The sequence below is a fragment of the Malaclemys terrapin genome, chromosome 1 (assembly GCF_027887155.1).
Source record: "Malaclemys terrapin pileata isolate rMalTer1 chromosome 1, rMalTer1.hap1, whole genome shotgun sequence".
NCBI lineage: Eukaryota > Metazoa > Chordata > Testudines > Emydidae > Malaclemys > Malaclemys terrapin.
The window spans coordinates 91,882,687-91,896,468 of NC_071505.1; the positions used below are offsets into that span (position 1 = coordinate 91,882,687).

Genomic DNA, 13,782 nt, shown 5'->3' on the forward strand with positions numbered 1-13,782 from the left:
CATCTGAAGAGGGCCAGTTGCTCAGCTTACCCTCGCTGTCTGTGCGCTTCCTGGGCAAGGAAAAGACGGGGACTGTGTGCACTTCCTTTGCCCCTCAGGGCCCTTCCACTGCCTCCTCTCTATCCCCCTGCATGAAGGGTCTGGCCCTGTTCCCATCCAAGTCACTGTTAATACTCCCACTGACTCCAAGGGAGCAGAATCAGGCCCTAAATGAGCCCTCATTAACCATTTCCCTGCCTGCCTTAATGTGGGGCATGTACACACCTCACTGAAGGCCCTCTATTATAGGCAACGCAGGTAGCAGAGCCTACAGTAGGGTCTTATAATGGGAGTGTCACACAACCTTGTTTTCAGTTGGTTATAACTTTGCTAAACTTTAACCGTTCAATCAGGCTGCAATTTCCCACATGCCGAGGGTCTGCCTCGGATTGAATTTTTTTTGGAAAATTTCAGCAAAATTGGTTTAGCCATTTCGAGAACAAGACATGGGAAAATACATTTTGTCCATGTTAAAACACAACAACCCATACCACCATTTTGTTGAGAAGCTGAGGCACCTCCCCGCTCTGGAGCAGGGATTTGAAATTTGGCTGGGGGTTGCCCTGGTGCCAGGAATGTGTCTCTGGCCATCCCCGTGAAAATCTTCTCAAATTTGGCCTCTGAAAGTCTCAGTTCACACAGGCGCAGCTGAGACGTGCTCGAATTTGGTAGCTAAATTCTCCAAAGAATCTCTCTGCACTGAGCAGGCTCCTATCGCTGGGATACCAGGGCGGAGCAGAACTCCCAGCTGCTGGAGGCCACCATGGCACCAAGCACAGGAACCAAAAGCAGGGAGCCTGTCTGTCCTGCGCTCTCAGTGCTCCCCCTGGTGGCATCCAGGAGAAGGATGCAGCCTGACAGGAATGCAAAGGACAGAGGTGCTGGACTTGTGGGTGATGGGACTGGTACTAGGAACTTGGGGGGGAAGGGAACTGTGACTGGGGCAGAAGTGTCTGTAACCACTAGGTTACACTCACCTCAGAACCTGGAATAGTCTCAACATTCCTCTGCTGTCAGAAAACAGCTGTGAAACCCACTGGCAAAATATGCACCTCATCCACCTGTAGTGCTGCCCCACACAGAGGATAACAGCCTACTACTGCTATAAGGTACTGTTAGCTCAAGTGACAGGTCTGTCTGGTGGATCAAAAGATTCTAACACCACTGAAGAACCATGTGGGTGCCAATTTGGTTTCACAAGATAAAATTTCTGATTTTTCAGTTTGCTTTTTTAAAAAAATATAGGAAATTACGTACAAAAAAATTACATTAAAAGAATGTTACGTTTGCAAAATCAAGCACTCAAGATAGGAAATGCCAGAATTAAGATTTCCTGTGCAACCTTAATTTGGCCCCCTTGTGCATATGCACCATGATTCAGACTTTAATCTCATGATCACTACTCTTATTTCCACAGGACCTCTGCTCCATTCAGTGCACTGAATGGACACAGTGCTCAGGAAATTAATCAGGGTTGGGTAGTGAAAGGAGGCTGTTATCTGTAGGTTCTTTGCCTCATATTTTGAGGCTGTTGAAAGATGGGTAGTGAATGAGGTGGGGAACTGAGGAGCGATGGGTGCAGGAAGTGTGTGCGGAGGAGGAGGGGGGCAGTTTGCAGAGCTTCCTACAGCTGGGGGAGAAATCTGGGGGTGGGTCCGACAGCTCCAGATGCCATGCACGGGAGGGGAAATCCCATCCTCCCCAGCCCAGCCAAGTCCTCCCCAGTCCTGCCTCCTGCCCCACAATGATTTACCTCTCTGCTGGCTATCATGGGCACCCGGCATACTGCTGGGGAACGTTGTACGACCACTCTTGTGGCTTCCCTTTGCTTCCCTATCAGAAAGTCATTTTTCTGTGGGGAAGCACAGAAAACTGCAGGGGACAAATTCTGCGCATGCACAGTGGTGCAGAATTCCCCCAGGAGTAAAAAGAGGGACTTTGGATATTCCTGTCCTAAATGGCTTCATATTTTGGGGGTGGCTGGACCTGCAGCAAGAAGGTTAAGGGCTAACGACCAAAGCACGCTACTTCCTGGGCTATCAGGAAAAGTCTGCTTCTTGTTTTGGGGAATGCAGACTCAGCAAGTTCAACTCCCTTCTCTCCTCCTCATTCAATCTCTTCCCTTGCTTTACCTTCTCTTGTTGCTGAAGGAATTTTCACACACTCAATTTTCCCGTGCCCAACCACTCCTCTGCCTCCAGACTATTCTTTCACCCTCCACCCTGATAGCACCATCACAACATGCAAGGAACACACTTGTCCTCACCGAAAAGCAACGAGGTGATGCCAGATTTCCTGCGCTGGGTCCTGCGCCGCACAATCTGAAGTGGGGGGGGAAAGTGAGACAGAGTGGACTCGTAAGGAGATATTAGAAGAACTAAACATGTATAGATTGGCATATAGGGGCTAGAGTAGGGCAAGGGGATACAGCGACCGTCAGCAAGTCTCTGAGGGGTGTACACTGCAAGGAGAGAGGAAAACTGTTTGGAGTGGTCCCAGACAGAATGGGCAGTAACCAAAGCACTCTGAGCAAGAGGACCAGCAGGAATGATTTCAGAGAGTGGGATCTATCAGGCTGTGGATTAATCTAAGGGTGGATGATCACCATCAGGGACACTCAGAACAGGATTGAACAAAGCACAAAAACAGCCAAACACTGGCTGGTGAGGGGGAGAACAGGAGATGACCCATGGATCTATTGCAACACAAAATTAATTCATTCCACGGAGAGAGTGAAAGGCAGCGTTTAGTGCTTAGCCGGTTGCTGAGATTCCTCTTGCGTGGGCTGGCTGTGGCAGGTGTGGGAGGTCTGGTGGCTGTGGCAGGTGTGGGAGGTCTGGTAGCATGGCCTCCTGGCAGTGAGAACAGTACATGTGGTCACATTCCCATCACAGTCCTAGCACTCACTCCCCCTCCCTGGGAAGGTGAGAGAAGGGAAGTTTATCATGGAGTCAAAGCCTGCTAATGCAGGGTGGCCTCGTGCTAACAGAGTGTTATAAGGGTGGATGGCCAGCTAGCCCATAAGGCAGTGTCACGAAGGGGATCTACAGCCCCTAACAGTCCAAATGGGCAGGGCTCCGTGCACCCACCTTGGATAGATTATTGACAGCGGCGCTGGGGTTGAGCAGCTGCCCTTGGTCAGCGATGAGGTAAGCCAGGTGCTTGCGGCGCTGGGTCTCCACTGCCATGTCTGTCAGTGAGCCAGCGACGCGCATGGCCTCCCGCAGCAGCACCTCCGCATCCTCGATCTGAGACGGGATGTCCGAGAGAGTGTTGAAGATGGAGGCAGAATTCTCCGACTGGATTAGTTCATCTTCCTGCGGGAATGGGGAGAAACCACGCATACACAATACGCTGAGGATGTCAGTGACACTCACCAGGACTGCTAAAAGCCCTGCTTACACCTCAGAATGCAGTCTAGGCACAAAATTTAACCCGGAAGCAACTAGATTATTTCTTAAAAGTTTCAATAAGAAAAAGTCCAAGCTGTTTGGTCAGGAGATAGCAGCAGCATCTCACACTGCTCTAGCACTTTCATACCAAAGGATCCCACAGCACATTATACAGAAATCACTTCATCCACCACAGAAACGCAGGCACCTCAAGGTGCTGCACAATCGCCATCTTGCACCAGCAATGCTACACAAGAGAGTCACAGGATAACTTCCTCTGAATTCTGAATGGGAGAAAGTTTAGGGTAATCACCCAAATTAAATATGGCCACAACAACAGGGCTAACACCCTGGGGCTTGTGTGAATAGCACCAAAGGATCTTTTATCATCCCCAAATGGTCAGCAACTTGGTTTGACATCTCCATCCAAAGATAGTAAAAAACCAAGAACTCTCTGGAGCCAGGGAGGGCAGGACAAGTCTCCAGTCTGTGTTACTCTGGGCTCAGGAGTCAGGGGGGTGTAGCAAATGAGGGAGGGTGATGGTGAGACACGGGGCGTGAAGGTGAGGGGGAAAAAGAGCAGGAAAGGGAAGCCATCTTCTTGACTGAGTCTCCCAAATCTCAAACAATGGATTGCTGACTGCCTTCTGCCAGGACGCCCTTCACAGCCCCAGATTCTGAGGAAATCAAGATGGCAGCTCTCGCTCTCCCCAAAGTGAACTCCTGAACCAGATACAACCAGGGGGTACAGGAGGGCCCCACCCCTAGAATCCTCCTCGTTCCTGAAGAGAAAGCCAGGGTGCTAGAAATCAGGGCACAGGAGGTGGTTGTTACCTTCATACTGAGCATGCCCAGTGTGACCTGGAAGAGCACCAGCGAACCCTGGTAGAAGAAGAGGTCCCAGATGCGCAGCAGCAGTTTGATATGCACAACGCTAGCGAAGCACGTGAGGAACCAGTGCAGGGTGATCAAGGACAGCTCTGTGTGTGAAGAGACAGAAAGGGAATGTGACACAAGTGATCGGGTGACCAGAGAGGAAGAGAGCCCACACAGAACCGCACTCCCAGCCTGAAAGGGACACCCTCAACTACTCCTCATTCCCAGGGGATTCTCCAGCCACCATGACTATAAAGGAGGACAACTCTGATGACATCAGTCAGCGCATGAACAGCTCCGGGGGACGTCGGGGGGGGGCGGGGAGAGGCTCACATGCGTTGTGTTTAGTAAAATAAAACAGTCATAGGAATAAGGCCATTTTCTTGGGACCTAAGATATGACAGTGCCCCTTTTAAACAAGACTCAATCAGAACGTCCAAAACCACATGTGACATTGTGCGCGCGTACGTACAGCCACAGCCATACACCAGGAATTCAAACCTCCCCCTCCTCAAAAGTTTAATGTCCCTCCCCGCTCCCTGTGGCCCCCAAACAGGAGAGAAGGAGAGATGCTGCATCTCCCCATCCCAGCGCCAAAGCCTCCATGACCTCCTGGGTTGTCAAAAAACCCCAAACACAAGACTCCCAGGCATTCCTGGGTGAGAAAAGCCCCCCAGTAAGTCCAGTCCAACCCTCAAACCAACAGCTTCTCCCAAAACACAACCACAATGCTGCAGCTCTGCACCGTCAAGCCCTGCAGCATATCAAACAGAGTATGGAGCAACAAGAATACACTGAATTCATCACTGCCACGTGAACCAAGGGACACTTTACTGAGTGTATTCGGCTGGAGAGGGAGAGGGGTATTGTGGGAGCAGCCTCACAATTGTGGGTTCCTACCACATCATTTCAGTTTAAGGTGCTGTGCAGTACATAGGCCTCTCTTATCCACACACACACACACACACACACACACACACACACACACGCATGTACATACGCATGAGCCTGGGTCATGCCTGCAGGCTGAAAGCAGCACCCTGGGTCAGAAGATTCAATGGCCTGAGGGGCCCCTTTACCAATATCATGCTCTTGAAGGAGCTTGTCCAGCCGTGGCAGGTACTGCACGATGAGGTGGCGTAGGACGCGCTGGTCGGTCTGCACTCCCATCAGCGTGGTGCTGAAGTAGGAGGCAGGTACCAGGTCCTCGATGATGGCGCACATCATCCAGAAGGCATCTTCCTCCTCCAAGAAGAGCAGCAGGGAAGCCGCCACCTAGTGAGAAGGGGAAGAAGAGATGTTCATTCCAAGCTTGCACTAAATGGGACATTCACTGGTGCTTAGGTGGAGTGGAACATTTCCATAGGTCTGTGTGGGAGATGGACAAAGTCCAGAGTTTAGGAGATGGAAACATCCCTCATTTCCACACCCAGGAGCTTTGCTTTCTCCTATTGGTGGAATTTCTTTCACACGCCACCTGAAGAGATTCTTTGCTATTTCAGTCACATCAGCTGAGTCTCATGTCAATCAAATAAACAATATCACTCTCCTGCCACAAACAGATTAGTTTAGTCCATGCGCAGAATTATTCCTTCCATTTCTCCTGCCCCGCGAAATGGCTCCATTTTGTCTGTTCCTCTGATCTAATTTGGTTCGCATGGTGCCCAGCTGCACTGCAGCTGCCTGAAATCAGCTGCGCTGACTCACCTACTGCAGAAAGAATGATCCCTAATGAAGGAACATAAAGCAGGGGCAAGTGGAATTACCATGCCGGTGCCTTGGCAGTATCCGATCTCTGGGTAAAGCCAGGCTAGTCCCCGGAGTATCCTGCGCAGTCGTGGCACCCCGATGCTGTTCATGTTGGAGAAGCAGGCGTTGCTGGGCATGGTGCGGAGCAGGTCCTTCTCGATCTGGCAAGCACCCGTCACAAACAATTGCTTCAGACTCAGATAGTGTAATCTGCTTAACAGCCTCCTACTCCCTTGGCCTCCCTGATGCCCTGTCCTGGCCACACACTCCCTAGCCTTTCCCACACCCTTTTAAAGTACATTTAGTGCCAGTGCGAGATACTGGACTGGCACCATCTGGAGCCCGAAGGCCTCTGTTTACCCTCAGGACAGCATAGCCAGGGACAGAGCAACTTCTCAGACACACTCTCCAAGGTACCTAAACTCTGCCTCAGAGGGACTGCCCTGAGGGATGAGAGGGGACTTCATACTTCTTGACCCATTCGGTCCTTGGTGTCACCCCTGAGAATGGCAGCAAGAGGTACAGCCTGTGCTGCTGGAGTTTGCAAAGTGGACATTTATCCATTGGGATCTGGAGTGAGTCCACCCCACCCCGCCCATTTCAGGCAGGCCACCAAATCACAATCCGATGGCCAGGGCCTGGGCTTGACTGTAGTTCGTGATTGTGAGCATAAAGGCTCCATATCACAGGCCAAATCCCCTGAACTGTTCAGTCCCTCCCTCCATCAGATGATTTTGGTTTGTTACCCCAGGAGTTTGGTGAGTTTGGCCTAGAGATAGAGTTTGCCATGACAGCATTACAGAAAAGAAGGGAGAGAGGAAATTCCCTGTCCCAGCCTTGTTGGCACCTTGAGCCCTCACGACTCAGGAGGAAAGACAAACCCTAGGAGACAGCTGCTGCCACTTGAATAGGGCATGCACCTGCTGGTGGTATTTCAGTCCCAGGGTTCCCTTTCCTCATTAGTAGGGCCCTACCAACTTCATGGTCCATTTTGGTCAATTTCACAGTCATAGGATTTTAAAAATCGTAAATTTCATGATTTCAGCTATTTAAATCTGAAATTTCAGTGTTGTAATTATAGGGATCCTGACCCAAAAAGGAGTTGGGGGTGGCGGTCTCAAAGTTATTGTAGGGGGGTTGCGGTATTGCTTCCATTACTTCTGCGCTGCCTTCAGAGCTGGGCAGCTGGAGAGCGGAGGCTGCTGGCTGGGAGACCAGTTCTGAAGGCAGAGCTACTGCCAGCAGTAGCACAGAATTAAGGATGGCCTGGTATGGTATTGCCACCCTTCCTTCTGCGCTGCTGCCTGCAGAGCTGGGCCTTCAGTCAGCAGCCGCCACTCTCTGACAGCCCAGCTCTGAAGGCAGCAGCGCAGAAGGAAGGGTGGCATGGTATGGTATTGCCACCCTTACATCTGCGCTACTGCGGGCAGGGCGCTGCCTTCAGAGCTGGACGCCCAGCCTACAGCCGCTGCTTTCCAGCTGCCCAGCTCTGTAGGCAGCGCAGAAGTAAGGGTGGCAATACCACGACCCCCCTAAAATAATGTTGTGACTCCCTACAACTCCCTTTTGGGTCAGAACCCCCAATTTGAGAAATGCTGGTCTCCCCTGTGAAATCTGTATAGTAAAGGTAAAAGCACAAAAAAGACCAGATTTCACGGTCCCTGACGCGTTTTTCATAGCCATGAATTTGTAGTAGTAGGGCCCTACTCCTTAGTATCTTGGTCAGTGTTTGTACCTAGGCATGATTCATATGCATATATTTACAGCAGAACTTCTGCCCCATGTACACAGAAACCAATACAGCCTGAGGACAGTGTGGGTGCGGACTAAATCTTTTCCCCTCCCCTCTTGGGAAGGTGAAGTGAGCCCCTCAAACCAATAAAGGATGAGAATAATAATAAATAAAGGATGAGAAAAATTGACGAGTAGCATAGTCCAACCTCTCCCCTCCCCCTCATCTGTCCCTGCAGGCATTAAGCAAATTCCTCATCCCCCCAGTGCAACAGATCACCCATGTTTCCACCCCAGGCACTGGAGAGTTGGCATCAGGCAGGCTCCCGACCTGTTTGGCAGAGATAGTTTCATCATTGGAGCTGTTTTTCACAATGTCTCGGTAGGACATCTCCGAATTCCTCTTCTTCTGCAAGGCCCCAGAGAGACGCATCCACAGCTGGAGAATCGGGGACATGAAAAGAAAGGGTGACGAGCGGTCAAAACGCAACCACAACAAACCAAGAAGTGAAAGCAACAGGAACTGGTCTCTCATTTCATACTTCCTGCTTCCCTTCTTCATGACTGTGCCCCAGGGTCTCACCTGAGGCCTCATGCTGTGTGGGATGCCAGCCAGCACCAGTGAGCGCAGTTTGTCCGAACCCGGCAGCGTGACCTCGATTTTGTCCCAGGTGAGGTCCCCCACGTCGTGGTTGTGCGTGAATTCCAGGTGGGCCTGCCACTTCAGCCTCTGCTGTGGCTCCTCCGTCAGCGGAGTCCCCAGCAGCTTGCTGGAGTTCGGCTCAGTGCCATCTGCATGAGGAGACAGGGGAAGGCAGAGGTGGGAAGGAAACAGACAAGAAAGGGACTAGGCGGGGACCAGTGACAGACAGAAATGGAGAGATCTGTCTTCTGTATCTGAAAAAGCCAGACAAAAATACCTGAGCCTCTGCACTGGTGGCGGCGCTGGGGATTCAGATGCATGAGCCCTGCATCACAGCAATGACAGCCTGGGTTCAAACTGCGCTCGCCACCCAGCACCGCTTGTGTGGTCACAAGCAAACCGCACTGAAACCCCAAGATATAGGAGGCTGGGACTCATATGTGCCTATTCAAAACGTGAGCCAGCCAAACAGCGGGTCATCGAAGTTAAATGAGAGCCTGGCAGCAGCTGCCCCACTGGGTTTTGTAACTTTGTATTTAATAAGGCTCTTTAATCTAATAGACAAAGGCACAGCGAGATCCAATGGCTGGAAGCTGAAGCTAGATACGTTCAGGCTAGAAATAAGGTGCAAAATTTTAACTGAGGTAAATTAACCATTGAAGAAACTTAATAAGGGAAGTCGGGAATTCACTGTTATTGGCATTCTTCACTCAAGACTGGCTTTCTAAAATATATGTTCTGGCTCAGCCATAGGACATGAGCTTGATGCAGGAATTGCAGGGGTGAGATTCTGTGGCCTGTGTTATGCAGGAGGTTAGACTAGATGACCAGAATGGTCCCTCTGGCATTAATATCCATGAATCTATAGTATGCTCTGGAGGAACAGGCACTCCCTTTGCCACACCCCTATACCTGTGTCACTGTCCCTGGGGTGCCTCCCAGTGCTCAGTGTGGCACTCAGCGCAAGTGTGCGCACACACACATGCACATAAAGCAGGGATACGCATACCCCTGGGAGTACGCAGATGTCTTCCAGGGGGTCATCAACTCATCTAGATATTTGCCTAATTTTACAACAGGCTACATAAAAGGCACCAGTGAAGGTAGTATGAAATTTTTTGTTTGTACAACTTGTTTATACTGCTCTATATACTATACACTGAAATGCAAGTACAATATTTATATTCCAGTTGGTTTATTTTATAATTATATGGTAAAAATGAGAAAGTCAGCAATTTGTCAGTACTAGTGTGGCTGTGACACACTTGTATTTTTATGTCTGATTTTGTAAGCAAGTAATTTTTAAGTGAGGTGAAACTCGGGGTACACAAGACAAACCTGACTCCTGAAAGGGGCACAGTAGTCTGGAAAGGTTGAGAACCACTGACATAGAGAACCCAGCCTCCTCCTGCCCTTTCCAGGGGGCTAATCTTGTCCAAATCAGTTTTCCCCTTTTCAGGGTACAGCAATGCAATGTGACATCTCCTCATATGGCAACCAGGAATCTTCCCATTGCCAGACACTCCTTTTCTTTTCCTCCTCTTTAGCCACGGCAGCTGGCCCCCATAATTAATGCCCAGCTGCATGGGTTCTCCAGCCATTTTAACCCCTTTCTGTTTGGTCCTCCCTTCCTGCAAGGTATGCAGCTAAAGCAGGTTGTTGGTTCTGCCCCTACTCAGGCACCCTTGGTCAAGCTGTGGGGGCTTTCCCCTCACCTGGACGATAGAATAGCCTACCGCAGTTGCCCACCTTGGGAAGGGAACCAAAGGTGCTTTGATAGAAGGTTTGAAAGGTCACTGAGTTTCACTGCATCTGCTGTAGGTGCTCTGCATTGCACTGCTGAAAAGCTACAGTGCTATTTACTGCAGCACATATTGCTCAGTGAATCGTAACAGCTGTACCTCCCCCTCCTGCAGCAACAATGCACCAGTGAAACACGCCTTCCCTGCCTCATGATGGCAAAGTTACACTGGGGTCACAGACTGTGCTGGGCCAGCGCTCCAGCATTTTAGATATCACTTTCCAAGATGGCCAGCACTTTTAAAGCACATCCCTAAAAAAACTGGAGTCAGGATAGCGCTGGGAACTGAAGACATCACAGAGAGTGGAAGGGAGATCCTATCACATGAGGTACCCTGGGGATAGAATGGGCCCAGAAAGCGGGTGGGGGCAGCCTTACCTTCCTTATCCACTCGGAAGCCGAATTCATCGTACCGGGATTCCGGCTGCTCCACCAACTCTTCTTTCTGGGGGCGTGAGAGGTAGAAAGTAGAGGTAGCATTGATTTCCATCGTTTGACCACTAGGTGGGACACCTGCTTAGAGTGCCAGGCTGTGTCACACTGCCTAGGCCCCAGTAAGGGAGGAGCACTCCCAGCTCCTGGGATGCACACTCAGACCTTCATCCCCCTTCTGAACACTGCTCTGTTCAACAGGCAAAATACGCTAGTCTAGCCCCGCTACACAGTGAGGAAAGGGCTTTGGCTTCTCTTCAGTAGCTTCTGCCTTGATTCCCCACCCATGTCGCTCTCCCCTGGCTTCTCATTATGGAAAGGAGGCATAACATCTGCTTGGGAGGGGCAGTGGATCTGGATCACTATTCTGAGATAATCCCTACGTGTATGGGAACTCCTGGGAATGCACCTAACACAGCCCCCACATGGGTGGTCCTCTAAGACATGGTTAGTCCTTCATTATCCTGTGTGTGCACCCCTAGCACTGCCCCGCCAAGACCCCGTCTACATTCCAGCCACCAATGCAACTGCACCAGTGCAAACAGTTGGGGTAGGCAGGCTAAGCTGGTGGAGCCTGCCCTGGTTTCAGTCAGAGGTTCTTTCAGCTCCACAGCACAAACACCAGTTTTCCTTGCTTATTCTAGAGCAGAGGTTCCCAAACTTCTCTTATTGCGTGTCCGCTTCCAGATCTACCAGCTGCCCGCGTGCCCCTCCCCTTCTCATCACTGATACTTTGTGAGTTCTTCTTAACACTACCTGTCCGTAGCCATTTGTCCATATTTCACTGTTACATTCAGATATAGTGCGACGTATACAACCAAAAACAAACCCCTTAAGTTCTGAGCTCAGTTAGACTGGACACTTGCTGGGCAAGTGAGCCCATGCTGTATGGTGATTGGAGGTGAGGGCTCTGTACATCAGCGTCTCTGGGGATCTGTGTTCTCATAGGTACATCTTGAAATAAATTAATTACCGTATTTTATATAACAAATTCACATAGAGTTTTAAAGCTTCAGCTGAGTAGCCTATTTTGAAAATGCAATAAATAAAATCCACCATTACACAATTACTCTCATGTACCCCCAGAGATATTGCGCGTACCACCAGAGGTATGCGTACCACAGTTTGGAAACCACTGCTCCAGGGATTGGCACAGGTGCAGTTATGCTGGTGGCTGAAATCAGGGATAATCCCATGTGTAGACAAAGCCTAACCCACCCGACTCCTAACAACTGCCCACATGTGCACTCCTAACACTGCCACTCTTGCACCCTCCCACAGCACAAACTGGCATCAGTGAGTCAGTGCACCCCTAACAAAGCTCCCCATGTGTGTTCTCCCCAAGGCACACAGGTAGCCCCACAGATATACATACTCTTTCACTGCACGATCCTCTGAGAAATGGGCTCAGAGGCCCATCCCACTAGGCTCTGTGACTCACTTGCCTTTAACAAACATTACTGGCAGGTTACAAAGCTCTACACTCATCCCTTAAACCAGAGCATGTCGCTGGGGGGGTTGTTAATTTCTCCTACAATGCGTTAGCCTACACAGGGCTATGGAACCCATGACTGACTGTGGATGGTTAGAAAAACCCTTCTCTGCATCGTAAAATGCAGCCACAGAGTTGCAAAAGAGCAGGGAAAGGATCCACAGAGGTTTCTTCAGGCTCTGGGTGTCCCCTTGGCTCTGTTCAGCAGAGGCTGCACTCACTACCCAAAACTTAGTTTAACAGCAAGTCCCAGCTGTTTGCAGCTGCAAACACACAGAATTTAAATGTCAGCTCATTGCTTAGAACAGTTTTTTGGGGAAAGAAAAAGTCTGCACCTTCCCTGCAGCATTAAGAGTCCAGTAAGCCAGCAGCAGCACTTCACATTTATTACTCTACCAATGAAGAGAAAAAAAGCAGACAAACTATGTTCTGTCCCCTCTCCCCACTGTACCTGGGTGTACTTTGCCAGGATCTCCTGTGGCCAGATGCTGGGGGTGAGAGCTGAGAAGGGGCCCCCAGAAGAGGGGGTGTGGTTTCCTAAATACAAAGGGATCAACACACACAATAATTAAGAACAAGGAGCAGCTTAGCAGATATTAACTAACACCTAATACTGACAGCCAACTAATTCAGTGAGATGTCAGGTGGCTACAATGGCAGCTAAGTATTTATACAGCTCTCATCACCTTAGTAACTGTGCTATGCCCAAGGAAGCAAACAGGATCAGCTTATGTTTCTGTAGCATCTTTCATCCCTTGGGAACTCAAAATAGTAAGTGTCACTCCCACTAAAAGGAAGCACCTCTAGAATGGAACTTGAAGCAAACTTTTTATACCAGCATTTCAGAAATTGTAATGACTAAGTAAAGGTGCACAAGAGCAAAATCAGGTACCCTAGAGATAATGGAGAGAGTGTTCAGGGAAGTGAAATGATCATGTCTCATTGTGATTTTAGGGCTCATCTGAAACATAACTAAACAGCATCCCCATGTGCCACATCGGAGCATTCGTTCAATCTTCATGGAGCAATGACTACCACCTGCTGAGTCACCAGTCCCAATTCCCACCGCACCTGGCGTTTCCTGGAGCTTTGCCATCCAGACCCAGTTTAACTTGTGAGCTGATGACATCTACATAGCCCCCAAATCTGTCTCCTCCAAGAGGCGGCAGCTCCACTAGAACTGAGGGGTTGGGATAAATCTACCCTCCTCTCAGAGCTCGTAGTGGGAGTTCAAACAGCGGTGGCTGAAACTGCAGTTACAGTAAAAACAAAAAACCTAAAGTCAGATTTAGTCCCATTCCATAGCTCATTTAAAAGAAAAAGGAGCCAAGTTCACTAATCAGACTCAACCCCCTGCTCTGTTCAGTTGGGAGCATCACAGCTCTGGGCAAGTGGTTTGCACTGCTGCAGTCGTCCAGCAGCACCTCCCCCATGGATGGATGGCACCGAAGGAACTGTTGTGAGGAGAATAAAAGTGAGATGGGGAAGGGCTGCGAATGTGGGGTGAGAGAATCTAAGACTGTCCCTGCTGGATACAGGCCTGGTCTACACCTAAAAGTTAGGTCAACATAGCTATGGCGCTCAGAATGCACACCCCTGAGTGCTGTTCTGTGCTGACACAGCTAGG

General features: G+C 49.9%; 1 protein-coding gene across 2 annotated transcripts in view; it reads right to left on the reverse strand.

Annotated features, from left to right (window-relative positions):
• Positions 1-13,782, reverse strand: part of SGSM3 (small G protein signaling modulator 3) — a 47,430-nt gene that overhangs the window by 14,205 nt on the left and 19,443 nt on the right. For both annotated transcript variants that reach the window (XM_054031113.1, XM_054031102.1), the window contains exons 3-11: positions 12,607-12,692; positions 10,610-10,676; positions 8,371-8,579; positions 8,119-8,226; positions 6,074-6,217; positions 5,387-5,582; positions 4,266-4,411; positions 3,129-3,356; positions 2,306-2,360 (exon numbers count right to left, since the gene is read on the reverse strand). In XM_054031113.1, the coding sequence (XP_053887088.1) occupies positions 2,306-2,360; positions 3,129-3,356; positions 4,266-4,411; positions 5,387-5,582; positions 6,074-6,217; positions 8,119-8,226; positions 8,371-8,579; positions 10,610-10,676; positions 12,607-12,692 (1,239 nt within the window). The remainder of the gene's footprint in view (positions 1-2,305; positions 2,361-3,128; positions 3,357-4,265; positions 4,412-5,386; positions 5,583-6,073; positions 6,218-8,118; positions 8,227-8,370; positions 8,580-10,609; positions 10,677-12,606; positions 12,693-13,782) is intronic.